Genomic DNA, 17,176 nt, shown 5'->3' with positions numbered 1-17,176 from the left:
GTTTACTGGGGCAAGCTGCAGCAAGTTGATGTCTCCAGTTTCTGTCTTCCCTTTGGACCACGAGGCTCTGAAGGTTGTGTTTTATCACTTTGCATACGTGAGTTATACAAAGCTTTACTGCTCCTTCAGTAACAACAGAATGTCCAGGCCTTGTCTTCTGCCTTTTTTTAATTGCCAGAGAGTAATAAATTCAGTCTGACTTTCTAAGAACTCATGCTTGGTGTTGGCTCTTTCTCAGCTACAGCAGCAAAGCTCAGGGGTGACCTTATTGCTCTCTACAACTACCTGAAGGGGGGTTGTAGACAGGCAGAGGTTGGTCTCTTCTCCCAGGCAACCAGTACCAGAACAAGAGGACACAGTCTCAGGCTGCACCAGGGGAGGTTTAGGCTGGAGGTTAGGAGGAAGTATTACAGAGAGAGAGTGATTGCCCATTGGAATGGGCTGCCTGGGGAGGTGGTGGAGTCACCATCACTGGAGGTGTTCAGGAGGAGACTTGATGGGGTGCTTGGTTGCATGGTTTAGTTGATTAGGTGGTGTTGGATGATAGGTTGGACACGATGATCTTGAAGGTCTCTTCCAGCCTGGTCTGGTCTGGTCTGGTCTGGTCTGGTCTGGTCTATTCTATTCTAATGCAGTGAAGTTGCTGACAGCTCCAGGTTAAAGCACTTCCCTCTCCTTCAGCCTGCAGGTAACCCCATGTCAGAGCTGCTGGGCACCCCTGCTAGAGTGACTGTACTGCAGGTTTGACATTAAGCCACAAGGTTTTCCTTACAGACACTTCAAAATCATAGGACCACAGAATGATTTGGGTTGGAACAGGCCTAAAAGATCATCTAGTCCCAAGCCCCCTGCCAGGTTGCTCAAGGCCTCATCCAGCCTGGTCTAGAACATCTCCAGGAAGGGGGCATCCACAACCTCCCTGGGCAACCTGTTCCAGTGTCTCCCCACCCTCATTGTCAAGAATTTCTACCTAATCTCCAGTCTAAATCTGCTCTCTTCCAGCTCAAATCCATTCCCTGTCATCCTCTCACTACAAAGCCTTGTAAAATACAACCCCTGCCTCCCTCTATTTAAGCTGCAATTGTATTATGCTTTGAATATACTTTGAACATGCAGCACAGGCACTCTAGTAGGGGGCTACTTATCTGCTGCCCTGGCCTTTGAAAAACCTTGGTCTCAACAGATCTTTTAAAGCTCCCCTGCTGGAGAGTTCTCGCTCTTGTTCAAAGTATTGTTCCACTGCATGTATTCAGTAGCTCCAACCTTAGCACAGCAATGGAACAAAGGGGCAGCAGGTGTCACAGGAGCACTGCTGCTGTCAGAGCTGACAATGTGGAGATGACATACACACCCAGAAGCAGCACTCTAGAAAAACCTCTTTATTGAAAGGAACGCTGTGCTCTACCAGCTGCTGCCTGCTTAAAACAGCCTGCAAGAAACACCTTTACTGCCCTTTTACTACACTTGAGCAGACCTGCAGCACTCCAGCACAGCACTGACAAGATCAACTAAGTTGCCTCTTCCCTTTGAGCAGGAATTTCTACTTGGAACACAGCTCCTTGTTGAAAAGAGCCTGAGCTGAAGCCCATCACCTTCAGATGGACACAGCCGGTCGGTGTTCTCGGCCAGTAAAGCACTACCGGTACCTGCCTGCCTTTTCCCTGCTTGCCAGCTGCAGGCACACTCTGTGGTGAGGTGGGAAGCTGTCCCCTGGCTTTGCAGACACTCAAGGCGTTGGATGTGGGGATCCTGCCCAGGTGGTCACTCCTCTGCCTGCCTGACCAGGCGGAAGGCCTCGAGGAACTCGTTGAAGTCAATGTTGCCATCCTTGTTGAAGTCGATGCTGCGCACCAAGTCGCTGATGCCATCATCTGTCAGCTCGATGTTCATGTGGGAGCTGAAGAGCTTCCAGGTTTGGTGGAACTCCTCAAAGGAGATGAGACCTGTTGGAGAAGGAAGGCACAGCCACCTCAGCACAAGCTCACCTCTGAACACAGGTGCCAGTCAGCCCCTCAGCGTGCAAGGACCCCCAGCTTAGCATTGATCTCCCATCCTAGCTGCCTGCATACCTACCCTGCAGGAAGGGAAGAAACCACTCAGTCTACATTTCATGTGCTGCAACCAAATTTCCTGGTGTGGAGAACACTGGCTCCAACATGATGTGAAGCAATAAAGAGACACAATGCAATTTGGACAGAAGGCAAAGACTTTGTCTTTTCTCTTTCCTGAGGCAATTTACTGGAGATGACTGTTTGCAAGCAGGTTACACTTAAGATCCTGAGTACCCTGCATTGCCATCAGTTCTTTCATCACAAGTTTTGCTCTGCTGAACTCCTCCAGGACTAGGAATTATTAATTCTCTGCCTGGACTGCACAGTTCTTCAAAATGCATCATGCTTGCAGAAGCATGCAAGGACGTTTCAGAAGCTCTTCGAGGAAGAGAAAGTCCCAAGCTTAAAACCATTACATGAAAATGCCTTTGTACACACCAAAGGAAGGCCCAAAGCAGAAAGGAACAACAGTGCAGTGCCCAACACCCCTTGCACTCCTGCTTACCTGAGTGATCTCTGTCTATGATCCTGAATATGGTCTCCAGGTTGGATCTGTTGCGATAAATGACTTCCAGCAAGCTCGACTGGATGTGCTGAAACACAACATGGTCACACTCCTCCTACCCTCCTGGCAGCCCTCTGCTTTCTCTGAGCAGTCACTGCAGACACCACACATCAGTGGAAATGGTCCCTGCTCTCAAGAGTTTGCCAGCAATGGACTTTGTGTGCTGTGTGCCTTCTGAATGAGGTTTGTGGTGGCTGGGCCCTCAGTGGCAGGCTGCAGTATGGAACATCATACAGAGCTTTGCTGGGCCCACAGAGCAGAGTGACTGTGGCTGTTAACCACTGCAGGGTTGGGTTTGCTGAGTGCAATTAAGAAGCTGTGACTCAGAGAATGGAATAGAGCTTCCTTGCTCAAAGTCTGCATCCCAAACCACCCCTAGGTGTTGATTCCACATGCATCATCTGTTTCCACAGTGGACTACTTGAATTCCCACAAGCTTCTGCACTGAGTCTAGTAGGATGTGGGATCAGACAGGAACCATCCTCTCCTTTCACACCATGCTGGGGATCTGGTGAGCTGCTCTGACGGAAGGGGCAAGGCCTTACCTCTTGGCTGCGCTGCTCCACAGCCAAGTCATCCAGCCAGGACCTGTACTCCAGCATGCCCTCTGCCGTGCTGCGCACCAGCTGCGGCCTCAGCATGCGCCAGGGCAGCCCCAGGCGCAGCACTGACTCCACTGCTGTGGCCCAGCTGCTCAGTGTGATCCTTCCTGCAAGGAAAATTCTGTGAGTCTAGGTGTCCAAGAAACGTGGACCTGGCACTCTGAGACATGGCTTGATGGCCACAGTGCTGTTGGGTTGACAGTTGGATTTGATGATCTTGGAGGTCTTTTCCAGCCCAAAACAATTCTATGAACAATGAGTATGTGAAAAGGGAGAGCCTTGGGGACCTCAGAGAGAGGGACAACTGACAACCCATCAAGGCAAAGCAAAAAGCCTAGAGCAGCACATAAACTCAGTCTACTGTGCTGCTGCCAGCAACAGCATCATTTCTCCACAGCACACTTCAGCACTCTGGGACAAGAAGAAACCCTGCATGGCACTAGTGCTTCCTCAGTAGCCCAGGAATGTGGAAGAGGCCCTGGTTTAGCAGCTGCTCTTACAGCTCAACTCCACTTGTGTACAATTTCGCTGCCAAGGAAGAAAGCACTGAAGCAGTTCTACCCCCAAGGGAGCAGTTCTGCCATCTACTGGGCCCTTGTCTGCCCTGACCCACAAATGGACAGATCTCAGCAACTCATCTTGGTTGCTGCACCAGCAGAACACTCCTTTCAGCCAGAGATCTGGCAACCCAACCTGTCAGCCCTCAGCTCCTTCCTTCAGGCTCTGACACGGGCAGCTTCCATGGAGGACATCCCACACTTAGTGATTTTAGACTCTGGGATGAAGGGGTTTTAGAGACCATCCAACCCTTTCTAAGTGACAAAAGGTGTTGCAGGTCATCTTTTCCACTGCTTCATGGATTACAAAGGGTTCTCCAGTACCACCCTAAACTGCTACTCATTAAGCTAATCACCTCTTGCTTGCCCCCCAAGGGAGACACTGAATAACAGCAAACAGGACCAACAGTCTGGTGAGATCTGGTACAGCCTCCTACTATGACCACCACTGACAGCCATCAGTCTCCCACCCAGCCACACACTCAACTTAGTCTCTTCAATCCTGTCCTCCCAGGGAATTCACCTCAGCTAAGCTTTACCTGTGTTGTCCTTGTCGTAGGCCTTGAAGGCACTGATGAGGGCTGAGGTGTGAGCAAAGAGCTTCTCCCGCAGGGCCCGAAAGGCTGACTCTTCTACCCTGCTGATTCTGGAGGAGGCAGAAAAGAGAGCAGCACATTATGGCCTCCCCACAAAGCTGCACCTCCCCACTCCTCTAGCCTGTCCACAGATCCCCCCAGGCCCTCACAGAGCTGCTCTGCACAGCCACAGCTGCATCTCCATGCAAAGCACTGCATGCCTGCAGCACAGCTCCCTGCAGCAGTGAATCCCTGCAGCACTTTGTGAAGTGACAAAGCAGGAGGCACCTCTGGAAAGGGCAAAGGTTAGAACTTGATGCTGAAAAGAGAAGCTGGAAAATCAGAGTCCCCTGCTGATCTTGTGATGTGCCCTCCCCAGCCCTTGAGCCTCCCTCAGTAACTCCTGCACAAAGCTTGGTTCCTCCTCTGGCACTACTGTTTAGAAACTCGAGCTGTGAAAGTTCAGCCCTGGAGTCAAACCTTCCCAGAGCTCCCCAAGGTTTCCCTGTTGGAATTCTGCCTCGGAAATCCTTGCCTTTGGGTCATGGTGAGAGTATGTGCTGTCTTGTTTGCTTGGTACTGAACAAAATGGGGCACCAGGTCTGGTCCCAGCTTCACATAGGCTCCCCTGTTGCTGCCAATCTCATAGTAGTTTGAGGCTGAAAATATGGTTAGCACCTAAGGCCCAAAAGAGAGACATTCACAGTCAGTGTACACAGCTCTCAGGGACAAGAGCACAACCAGCTGGAGTCAGCTCTGAAAGCTCCATGTGGAGAAGCAAGAACAAGGTGGCAGCTGGCCTGGGAGCCTTACAGGAGTGAGATCCTTGAGGGCAGTGCTGGTCTTACACGGACCTGGCCACACAGGGCTTCTGCAGTGTCACTACACTCTATTGACAAACCTCCACCCTCACTGCAGAGTCAAAAGTGCCCCTGCTGAGGACACTGAAGTGACTGAATCTTCTGAGAGCAAACCTGCTGCAGCAGCTGAGCAACATCCTTTTGTACCTCCTCTTGGAATGAAGGTTGGACTCCATCTTGGAAGTCTCTTCCAAGCAAAACAAGTCTATGATTCTATGGGCTTCAGAAACAGCTTCATTAAGTAGGGGCAGTGGCACAAAGAGGTTCAGACCTTCTCCTGGCTCCACACACAAGGACGTGCGTTGCCTGCACAACACGTGTCCCCAGCAGAGGAGGTGGCTCATGCCTGGCCTAAGACCTCAGCTGGGAACACGCTCCAGCGCCTCCTGATAAGGCTGTTCACCCATTCTGTACCTACTGGAAGCCCCACTGCAGAGCTGAGACGAGCCAGCAGAGAGCCCTGACCCTGGCAGGATGGAGGCCCAGGTGTCCTTGGCTGACCTTGCGGCCGTGGCAGAACTCGTAGCCCTCCTGCTTGCACTCGTGGGAGCGGATGAGGAACTGCAAGCTGTGCTTCTCGAGGACCTTCCCAGTCACGTCAGGCCCAAAGTAGCAGCCACCCCCTCGCACTGTATTGACTCTGCAGCCCTCCTGAGGCATGGGGTCGCTCCAGAGGATGTCTAGAATCTGGAAGGATGGGAAAGGTTGATGAATGAAGTGTGCCAACAGATACCACCCATCAGAGTTTACTGAGCACATCCAGCTCTGGCTCCGAGTCCCTCCCTGGACTGCACAGGGAAGTGGAGAGGTTTCCACCATCCTGCTCCACAGGACTGGGTCACAGACCTGGTCCACCACAGAGGTGACTGTTGCTGGACCGGAGCTACAGGCAAGTACCTGGGGGAAGAGGAGTGTCCCTAGGTCAGGCCTGATACAAACTTTCCCTTTGCTGCCTCTAAGGTCCCCAAAAGCCTTGCCTGTTCCCTCCATCCCAAAACACAGGTCCCAGAGCAAGAACGTGCAGCAGATCTTGAGGCCGTGAGCCAGCTTAGTGCTAAACTCCTTTGCTCTCTAGCCAGGACACTCCACAGCCTCCAGAAATGTGAGTAAGTGCTGACTCAATAACCACCATTTGGATTAAAGTTTCATCCCTTTAACCCTGACCTCAACATCTAGCTTTATGCTGATGAGGTGTGTGACAGGCACATGAAGAGGTGACAGTGGGTTGGAGAGCACAGAAGGGGCTTACAGACTGGGCTGACACAAACAGGAATCCAACCTGCCCTTAGAGCTGCATTTCAGTGGCTGAAGGGGACCTACAGGAAGGCTGTTCAGAAGGTGCTGTGGGGATAGGATGAGGGACAATGGTTTGAAACTGGAGCAGGGGAGATTCAGGTGGAAGTTCTGCACAATGAGAGTGGTAAGACACTGGAACAGGTTGTCCAGAGAGGTGGTGGAAGCCCCATCTCTGGAAATAGGCAAGGTCAAATTTGATGGAGACCTGCACAACCTCATCTAGCTGGAGGTGTCTGTGCTGCCTGCAGGGGTGTTGGACAAGATAGCCTTTGAGGCTCCCTTCCAAGCTGATGCATTCTGTGGTTCTGCACACAGCAGGTGATGTAACTAACCATGGGGCTCTACAGACATCTCATCTGTTATCTCCACCCTGCAGTGAATCCCAACCCTGCTGCCTCACTCTGTGCTTGAGCTGCAGCTTTATTTATACAAGAAAAAGGGCTAACTCTGAGACAGAGCCCTGGGCACAGAAAGGTGAGAGCCTGGTGAACAGCCTGACTGGCAAAGGCCCCAGCAGAACAGCAGCTAGCACCAGGCTCCACACAGCCACTGCTCTCCTAGGTGACTCTTACACAGTTTGTCAGCCGCTGGGTGCAGCACAGGTCTCTAACAGAACATCCCCAAGCAGCAGAGGTCTCAGGCTCACAGGACAGCCCTTGGCCACAACCACAACCAGGCTGCCTCAGAGAAAGAGCAGGAGGTACACACAACCTCTGAGCCTGCCTGCTGCACTTCAGTGGTGCGCTCTCTTTGACTCTGCCACAGAAGCAGCCAAAATCTCTCCATCGAGAGGTCTGCGCACTGCTTGTAACAACAAACCTGCAGGGGGCACCCAGAGCCCACCGAGCTCAGGGCCCGGCTTCCACTGCTCACCTGCTTCCACTCCTCCTGGCGAGTCCAGCAGGGCCCGTCCAGGTCTGCCAGGGAGACGGAGCTGGAGTAGGTGAGCTCCTCCGACTCGGACTCGCTGACGTCCACCAGGCGCCGGCAGCGCTCGATCTGCTCCTGCACCGTCTGCCGCACCCAGCGGGAGAACTCCTGCCTGTTGGCCATGCTGGGAGCCTGCGCTGCGCGGGGCGGTGGGCACAGACCGGGGTCTGCCTCCTTCCCTGCTGGCTCAGCCTCCGCCTTGCTCTCCCCGTTTATTTCCTGTACCTCCGCGTTTCTGTTCGACTCCTTTCTTTTCTTCCCTCTTAAAACAGAAATAAACTGCAAGAGGTAAGGGAGGAAAAAGAGCTGGTCAGGCCTCTTGGAAACCTGCATCTCCAGCTCTCACTGCTCAGAGCCTCGATTCCCTTTGCTGCCATCAAATGCTGATTAATTGTGGGAGGTTCCTGGTGGCAGCCTCTCAGCTGTGCCGTTCAAGGTTTGCAGCTGGGGACTCGGATCCATCCTGACCACAGATCCTCATTGGCTTTATGGTGCTCAGACATTACCCAAAAGGTAGAGCACATGGATTTAAGCTGCAGACTGAGGGAAGGACGAATGACTAACTAGATTCAGAGAAAGGAAGTAGTAGTATTTCTCAGCTGGCCAGTGAGGCACAGACAAGTTACATGATTTATCCAAACCCTGGAAGTCTAGAGGGAGAAATCTAGGCCAAAGCCTCATCATCACTGCATTTCAGTCAGCTGCACATCTATCTACCCATGCCACTACCCACCACTTCCCTGGCTACAACCCTTAGAGCTTCCAGAAGCCAGGAATGCTGCTTCCCATCACACCTCCTGCACACACACTTCAACCAAAGCAACTCACTCCGTGCCTTTGGAGTTTGGCTAGGAAGCCCATCCCTTAAAAGCATCTCCCCAACAGCCAAGCTGCCATGCAGAAATAAGCTCCTGGCCACAAATCAGCAGCATCTAGGAGATCCAGCCTACTTTGTGCCTTTGAATTGTCTCCAGCATGTCCAGGTCAGTGGTGTCAGAGATGCCCCCATGTATAACGAGCACTTTCTGATCAATCAGGGTGGCCAGGGGCAGCCAGCAGAAGACATTCTGAATCATCTTCAGGATCTTCTTCCCATGCACCTAGGAGGACAGATCAGAAAGGAAGAGATGAAGATCAAACTTTCAAACCCCACATCTCACGTGGTAAGGGAGACAAACATCTGCCTACCTTGTATTTCTGCATGACTTCCTTGGTGAAACCATAGCTGGAGGAAGAGGAGAGAGGAAGTTCAGGAGGCTTGCCCAGGGCACCATCACCACCAGGCCCCCACCCGAGCCCCGTACCGTAAGTTGACCATGTGGTCCTCGTGGTTCCCACGGTTGAGGTGAACCTCCTTTGGGTAGATCAGGAGGAAGGTGAAGAGGACAATGAGGATCTCCAGGGACTGCTTGCCTCTGTCTACAAAGTCCCCATTGAACACATAGGACTTGGAAGGGGAAGGAAGGCCATTCTGGAAAGGCAAGGAACAGGTGGGTGTTGCAAGAGAGGCCTCCCCACCACATCCACATAGTTTCCCCCTCACTCCTGTCCCAGGTCACCTTCTACAGCAGATCCTGACATTTTTATCCTGTAGCCTCCCAGTGGAAGTGGAAGGTGGCAGTCAGGAAGGGTTGCCACTGGTGTCAGCAGGCATACAAGGGTCCACTGGCACCGGTACACCAGTGTCAACTTCCCAGAGGTAGAGATGTGTCAGGTTTCAGAGCCAGCAAGGTAATCAGCTGCTGCTTTGAGGAGCCATCTACAACCTGTCAAACCCACCTGGAGAATCACACCTGAAGGGCCCAAGTTCTGCAAACACTTCTCAGCATGACCCCTGTGATAGCTTGCAGTGCCTAGCCAGCCACCTCTGCAGCTGTGGAACCTACCTTGTAAAATATGAGGAACAAGTCATCCAGCTGGCCATGCAGGTCTCCTAGCAGGCACAAAAAGACAAGTCTCAGTGTGTTTAGCTTAAGAAGACACCAAGGCCAAGCAGAACCAGGGCCACGATGCAGCCACGCTCCCTGCAGTCTCCAGAGCAGCCTGCAGCAGCTCACACAGCATCAGAGGGTGAACCCACAGATTTTAGACAGCCCCAACTGCCTCTTGGTGCAGCAAAGCTCCTCTCCCAAGGAACAAGTGATAGGGCAAGAGGAAATGGCCTCAAGTAGCACCAAGGGAGGATTAGGTTGGATATTAGGAACAGTTTCTTCCATGAAAGATTTGTCAAGCCCTGGAACAGCTTGCCCAGGACACTGGTGGAGTCTCTATCCCTGGAGGCCTTTAAAAGAGGCAGAGATGTGGTGCTGAAGGCCATGGTTTGGTGGTGACCTGGTAGTGCTGGGCTGGACTTGATCTTAAAAATCTCTCCCAACTGGCATGATTCTCTGATTCTAGTTTGCATTTGTGTTCCACACTCAGTACAGAGGAGGCCATCCTGCTCATGCCACCATCTGATATCCTTCCCACCCCTTCCAGGGCTGTGTCCTCCTCCCAGACCTACCACACACGGTCACCTCCTCGCTGTAGCAGGTGGAGACATGGCTGATGTTTGGCAACTGCTTGAGGTGCTTCCTGGTCTCATGTAGAAGGTTTAAGACATAGCGAGCGTGGAGCTGCTACTAGGAGAAAGTGAAGGGATTAAAGCAGGAAATCAGTGACCTCTGTCTGCAAAGTCCCCCAAGGACCCACCACGAGAGCCTGGCTGGCAGAGACTCTCCGTGGGACAACTCACAGTGAGGCAGCTACTGGGAAACAGTCAGATGGAAGAGACTCACCCAGTGCAGCCCAGGGCTGGCAAGAGGAACCCAAAAGCCTAAGAGAACCCCAACACCACCTCCCAGAGCAGCAGGACTTCCAGCCCAGTATCACAGGTAAGAAGCTGCTCCTCTAGACCTTTCTTAGCCTTGGCCACATTAAAGCAGGCCATGAGGTGCTGCATGTCTTGCAGGAGGCAGGCATTTAACAGCAGTCAGGACACAAGAGGCCTTTGTTTTGTGTGGAGAAGGGCAGTTCTGGCCTGTTTTGCAGATCTTCACTGTGACTGAGGGATGGCAGCAGAACACTGCAGCTGTACAAGGACATGTAAAGTTAAAGCTGCTGAACTGGTACTGGACTTCCCCTCCAAAGCACCTCTTACATTGTAAATATGAGCCAAAGTTGCATGGCACAACACCGTTTCCACCAGCTCTCTCCACCTGGGCCATCCTAGACTTTTCTGTACTTTATTTTTTACAATTTGAGGTACTGCAGCCAAAAAAAGTACCAGAAAGTTTCAACCTGTGGGGGTTGGTCTAAAGCCAAATTATCTGCCCTCCACCCCTGCTCAGAGAAGGAGAAGCGTGGTGGCATTGGGGATCCTTACTTGTTTCTGCTTGAACGCTTCCAGCAAGGCAGTGGCATGGTCAGGAAGGAGTGGGAAAGAGAGGTGGGGTCCAGTGTAGGAGTCTGGCACCTCTATGGATTCATAGTCACAGTATTTCTCCAGCTCTGCCTCTTTGACGCTTTCCCCACTTACAAACATGCGACTGATGAAGTCCCCTGGGTGGCAGAGGGGTTGGTTTGATTGTTGGGGTTAGTTTGGAAGAGAGACAGACACAAACACACAAAAATCAACCAGATGAAGTTGGGTTAAGACACCACTTCTAGTTATTTGCCAAAGAAAATGATTCTTTTACTGCTGTAACACCTCAGAACCCAAGCTCAATGAGCAGAACATTACTGCCCTGTCATATGCAGACACTGAAACCCAGTCTTCCTCAACAGGGCTCTGCTGGAAATGGTTGATAAGTAGTTCATATTGATTTACTATCATCAGATTGCAGAGCTAAGCTCATTAGCAAGTTCCCAGCACTAAGCTCCCTGCAGCTTCAGGAAGATACTGAAGGGGTTTTCACAGCCCTCCTCCCCTCCTGCCCCAGTTTTAGATGTGAGAAACTAAATATAAAACAGGCAGCCCGGAGCACAGCTCCCTAGGGACAGATTCCCTCACGTCAGGAATGGGCTGAGACCCGCTTACCAGGGCTGCCTGAACCAGGGCAGACTCCAAGAAAACATCCTGGGCTTTACTCCCCCTTCCCCTTAGGAGCTGGGATTATCCCACATTCCATGTACAGTCTCCAGACAATCCTCTCCCTACCCAAATTCCTGATGCCATCACTCTTTAGAGTCTCTTGGTCCCCTTTGCCATCCTGATGGGCCAGCACTGGGCCACAAATCAACACAGGCTGCAGCCTTCCGAGCTGCTGGTGCCACACCTGCAATGGGCACACAAGAAACTTACTCTCTTTACTGCTGCTTGGTGTGAAGTGGTCCATGAGGTAACTGAAGAAGTTGTGAAGCTGCAAGAAGAGAAAGAGCCCATCACCATTCACCCTGGGATGAAATCCTGCAGCTTGGCAACTGAACATCACCTTTCTGCATGTGTTACCTGTGCCCTTCTCATGCTGGCTGACACTTCCCACAAAGCCTACTGTACTGATCGTAGTCTGAATGTCACAGAATGCATCAGCTTGGAAGGCACCCTCAAAGGGCCTGCAGTCAGCAGGGACACCTCCAGCTGGACCAGGCTGCCCAGGGCCCCATCCAGGGTTTCATCAGACAGAAGCAGGCAGGAAATCAATAGGCTAACCCCACTCCTGAGTACCTTCCTACCTACTCCTTTCCTTGGCCCCTCACCTTGATCTGGTCCTGCTCACAGGCATACTCGATGGACTGGAAGATCCGCCAGGTGCAGCGGCGCCGCATCTCCAGCCGAGCGACGTGGCGCCGGTACCACTGCTGGATCAGCACCGCCGCCTTGAAAGCTGGGGGACAAAACCACAGCCAGCTGCTGAGCTCAGCTGGCCTACCCTGCTGCTGCTCCTCTCCCCACCCTGCCAACTGAAGAGACACCTTTCTTTTTCGGGAGCAAAGGTAATCATTAAGGAACAAAAGGCCCACTTCTTGACAGCACACTGCAGGGGGTTGGTCTGCCCTGACCAGAGACCTCCAAAGCACTTCTGACCATCCTGGCTCCTCAGCACCAGTGTTAACAACTTGTAAAGGCCTACAGAGCCAAACTTGTTCTTCAGTATTGGTAGACACTTTCTTCCCTTTCTGCCTTGATCATTTTGACATCTGTCTTACAGTCAGTACTGGGGCTTCAGGAAACCAGAGGTCTGACTGAGCCCACACAGGGAGTTGGGAGGGAAACGAGACACCAAATCCCTTTCCAGAGCCTTGAAAATAGGGGTTTGTCTACCCTCCTTTAAGCCAAGTGGTTCTGGACAAAGTGGAGCATAAGTGGTAACATACCACTGGAATAAAATAAAGGCAACATTAACACCCACAGTGCAAAAAGGGAGGGAGACCTTTGGCCACTTCATGACACAGAAGGAACAAAACACCAGGAATTTCCAGCGTCTGGTTGTGCTTCACTCCACAGGCAGCACTAGGCTCTTCCCTCCAAAGGATGCCTGTTTGCCTTGGTCTTTAAAACATAACCTTCCCTCTGCATTTCCCCAGTCCCAGAGTGTTGTATCTCACATGTGTGCACATGTAAAGGGAAGCACATTGGTGCAGCTTCCCAGTTCCTTGTTTCAAGTTCTGCCACAGAACTTCATGCACCTCTCTAGAAACTCCTCCATCTACAGGCTGGCCCCCAAATCAGATGGGGACAGGAGTGACAGGGTTAGCTCTGGCTTGGCATCTGGCTTGTGAGAGAGCAGTGGGGGTGTGGGCTGGGAAAGCTTCACAGAGAAAAGGAAATCCCCACCCCTACCCCAAAAGCTGCTAAATGCTGGTAAGAGACAAAGAGCTCACATGAATTAGCCTGCATTAATGATGTAAGATAAACCACCCTCCATGGACTTCAGCAGAAACCCTGAGCCTTCCCTAAACTGGAGATCCTGATGGCTTCTGTATTGAAAATAATAATCCTGAGTGATGCTTCTGTTAGAGCAGCAGGAGCTGCAGAGCACACAAAGGGAAGAGCTGCTGCTTTTGGAACTGAGTCACAGCAAAGTCATGGGCAAGGAGGTGAGTCTTGGCCAGCCCAAATTCAAGAGTAACTTAAGGATTCTTTGCCTGAGCCTTAGATCTTGTTGAGAAAATGCTTACTGATCTGCTGGGCTATGACAGAGTTTAAACAGCTGACTTGTTTCATGCAGTTTGGTGCTCCTGATACTACCCCTTCAAGCCTCCTGTGTAACAGACCCAACAGAGCAGCCTTCCTGCCTGCACAGAATCACAGCCACAAGCACTCTGCAATAAACAGCTTCCAGGCATCTTGCATTCCTCTAGCAGGGGATGAATGTCCAATTAGTGTGGCAGGAGTCAGATGTAGTTCAGCTGAATCCTGAGCAGAAACTCATCATTATGACTCCACACCTACCAGTGAGAGCCAGCTCCTTTGGAACATTCACATTCAGGCCTCTGAAAGCCTCGTTTATCGAGCACCCAGTGAGCCTAGGTACCACCACCCACAGCATTTTAACTCCAGATGGCAAGGCTTTGGGTTTTTGAGGCTACCTTTAACAGAGACTGCCTCTGCACCTGGAAGAGCCAGGTACTGCAATTCACCAGCTTACCTGGGTGAGTTCCATCTGCCAGTGTTTGTACTAGCTCAGAAAAAAAGATAATAAAGAGGGAAGAGAAAGATTTATCCACACTTTATGAGGATCCAAGCAGCAAAGTGATTTCATACAGCATCACAGAAGCTATGACAGCATGGCAAAGGGGCAGCACTCAAACCAAAATGTGCCTGTTCACACTGGCAGCGTAGTTCAGACATTACAGGAGGGGTCTGCACGCTCCCTCTGGTTCCCCATCCCATTCACTCCAGCTGAACAGAGCTCTGTCCATCAGGAACAGCCTCTGGGCCTTGTACAAGGAGGACAGGACAAGAGCTGGCAGGTTACACTTGGGTGGCAAGTCCTAAGCAGTTCCACATCTGTAGATCACCAGATCTGAAGAGTTTTGAGAACCCAGTACATGGAATTCATTCAGAGAGCAGAGCCTCCTGGTCACAGGACACCAAAAGACATCACCTCACTTCAATACCATCAAGAAAACCAAGGATCTCAGTAAGGCACCACATCCACTGCACCTTCCCAACAGTGTCTGCAGGAGCAGACAGAGATCACTTCCCAAAGCATCACTCACCGTTTTCAGACTTCTGCAGGGAGTACTTGTAGTTGGCATTTACAGAGCTTCCAGATCCCATCTTCTCCAGCCACTGCTCCCAGAACGATGCAGACCAGCCCAGGCACACCAAAACCACCAGAGGGATGCAGGAAAGACCATTTGGTCAGGAGCAAAACAGCAGCCACATGTCCCACAGCTCTGAGGGGCTGTTATCAAATATATTAACACTTGATATGATCAACAAGCAGCTGCCTTGTCTTGTGCCCAAGTACATCATCTGCTACTTTGTGGCCAGAAGGGCCAATGGTGTCCTGGGGCACATGCCCAGAGCAGGTTCTCCTGCCCCTCTACTCTGCCTAGAATACTGTGTCCAGTTTTGGATTCCCCAGTTCAAGAGAGGCAGGGATTTGCTGGTGAGAGTCCAACAGAGAGCTACAAGGATGACTGGGGAACTTGAACATCTCTCAGAAAGACTGAGAGCCCTGGGTCTTGAGAGGAGAGGCTGAGAGGGGACCTTATCAATGCCTATAAATATCGATGGGGTGGGGTGAAGATGAAGGTGCCAGGCTCTTTTCAGTGGTGTCCATGTTTCTTGAACACCTCCAGGCATGGGGACTCCACCACCTCCCTGGGCAGCCTCTTCCAATCCCTGACCACTCTTGCAGCAAAGAAATTGTCCTCATCTCCAACCTAAACCTCCCCTGGCAGAGTTTCAGGCCACTGCCTCTCATTGTATCACCTAGAAAGAGCAGACCAAACCCCAAAGCTAACTCCTAGGACTCTCAGGAAAGATGAGACTTCATCTATCACCTGTGCAACTGAATCCCCAGTAACTTGATCATGTTATAGGCATTTGAGCAACTGAGGGAAGAGATGAACAAAATGTGCAAGGCAGTGAGAGTTTCCTAGGAGAAAAACCCAAAAGGCATGTTGGAGGGAAAGAAAAGTTTTAACATCTCCCAGAATGCACCCAGGTGGGTCTTGAATGCCTCCAGAGATAGAGACTCCACCACCTCCTAGTGAGAAAACCAGCAACGGTTCTAAGAGCTACAGATTAATTAAAACTAAAATCAAGTCCTTCTGCCAGGAATGAAAATGCCAGCTAGTGCTAGGGAAAGTGATGAGCCTGCCTTGGCCTCCTGGACTAAATACCCAGGAATGCTCCACGTGCCCAGCAGGCTGGGCATGGCTCGTGGCTGGAAAGGAGATGGTGAAGCTCAGTTTATCTGAACTGACCTCTGCACCTGCACACTTCCTGCAGTGCCCAAAAGGAGAACTTCAGACAGGAATCCCCCCAGCTGCAGCTTTATACAGCTTGACAGATGGAAATGATGTTTCACCTCCCACTGTGGGTGCTGAGTAGCTGCTTCTGAACACAGAACAGAGAAATCAGAAAGAAAATGCAGCTTACCTGGGCTGCCAGCTTCTGCCTGATAGAGTTAGCAACACAGCAGCAGCTCTCCACTTTGGAAATTCTTCTTTCTGTTCAGTACTTGAAGTGATTTCTTGGATGACAAGTTCAGGAGCTCCTCAGGACCTCCCTGGGGCAGGCAGCAGGAAGCTCCATGCCCTCCAGCAGCTGCAGTGACGGAGGTGTGTGCTGCTCTGCACCCGCTGCAGCCCCTGCGACTTATTTACTGCACACTTGTTTTGAGCAGCCTTAAGAATCCTCTCTCATGTGATGCTTAAGAAAGGCTACAGCTCTGAAATGGATTAGGATTACTGAAGAGGATTACAACTGAGACATAGACTACCTTGGCCTCTCTCATCTCACCACTCAGACCCTACACGCTTTCTAGTTGCCTTTTGCTAAAGACAAACTCCTGGAGGGAAGAAGAATTTCAAGCTTCACCCATTCCCTGTCCTGGGCTGAAAAACCTTTGGGGCTTTGTAGCTAGAGAATCTGTAGTGCAGAAGCAAAAGGCTGGAGGAAGCAAGGGTAATGTAGTTAACTTAGTTCTGTTTCATTAGTTCCCAATTCTAAGTGATGGATCTGACCGGGCCTGAGAAAGCAGAGGAGGTGGCTGACTTCCTGGCCTCTAAAAAGCAGGAACACAAGGCAGAGGAAATCCCCAACAGGACAATCAACAAACAATTCAGCCTCAAATAACACAAACAAGCCTCCTTTTTCAGAAACAAACACCCCACCAAATGCCCAAACCCTCCAGAAACAACCACTGAACATTTCCAGCATTGTTAGGCTGTTTTTATTGTCTGTATTTTTATCAATTCTATCACATTCCCTAGGTTAAATCAGTCTTACAGCAAAGCAGCTGAGCACGTTGCATGGGTTAAATCAGCTAGTTTGGGGTAAATCAGCTAGTTTGGAAACAGAAGGTGGTAAATGACAGCTGTTGCAAAGGCCTGAAGAGGAGAGGCAATGGTTTGAAGTGAGAGCAGATTGAGATTGGATGTGAGGAACAAGCTCTGCACCATGAGGCTGCTGCAACACTGCAACAGGTTGCCCAGGGAGGTAGCTGAGGCTCCATCCCTGGAGATATTCAAGGTGAGGCTCAACAGAGCTCGGAGCAGCCTGCTCCAGTGGAGGATGTCCCTGCTGACTGCAGGGGAGTTGGACTGGCTGAGCTCTGGAGGTCCCTTCCAACCCAAACCAT

General features: G+C 51.3%; 1 protein-coding gene across 1 annotated transcript; it reads right to left on the bottom strand.

Moving 5' to 3' along the window:
• Nucleotides 1-1,380: 1,380 nt before the first annotated feature.
• On the bottom strand, nt 1,381-14,824 carry PPEF2 (protein phosphatase with EF-hand domain 2). The gene is made up of 16 exons (XM_054172723.1): nt 14,580-14,824; nt 12,114-12,241; nt 11,719-11,776; nt 10,801-10,976; nt 9,940-10,054; nt 9,323-9,369; nt 8,741-8,907; nt 8,625-8,661; nt 8,387-8,536; nt 7,380-7,715; nt 5,712-5,897; nt 4,886-5,028; nt 4,315-4,421; nt 3,162-3,325; nt 2,557-2,644; nt 1,381-1,943 (listed from the first exon to the last, which is right to left on the bottom strand). Exons 1-16 carry the CDS (start codon nt 14,638-14,640, stop codon nt 1,762-1,764), a joined length of 2,145 nt encoding a protein of 714 aa, XP_054028698.1. The 5' UTR covers nt 14,641-14,824; the 3' UTR covers nt 1,381-1,761.
• Nucleotides 14,825-17,176: the final 2,352 nt, after the last annotated feature.

This window comes from Dryobates pubescens, chromosome 24, assembly GCF_014839835.1.
Source record: "Dryobates pubescens isolate bDryPub1 chromosome 24, bDryPub1.pri, whole genome shotgun sequence".
NCBI lineage: Eukaryota > Metazoa > Chordata > Aves > Piciformes > Picidae > Dryobates > Dryobates pubescens.
This window is presented reverse-complemented; position numbering and strand designations above follow the sequence as displayed.

Coding starts and splice junctions, on each gene's coding strand:
- PPEF2 (XM_054172723.1), bottom strand. CDS start 14,640: ATGGGATCTGGAAGCTCTGTAAATGCCAACTACAAGTACTCCCTGCAG. Junction 9,370..9,939: donor CGAGGAGGTGACCGTGTGTG/GTAGGTCTGGGA, acceptor TGTGCCTGCTAG/GAGACCTGCATGGCCAGCTG. Junction 7,716..8,386: donor AGACAATTCAAAGGCACAAA/GTAGGCTGGATC, acceptor TACCTCTTGCAG/TTTATTTCTGTTTTAAGAGG.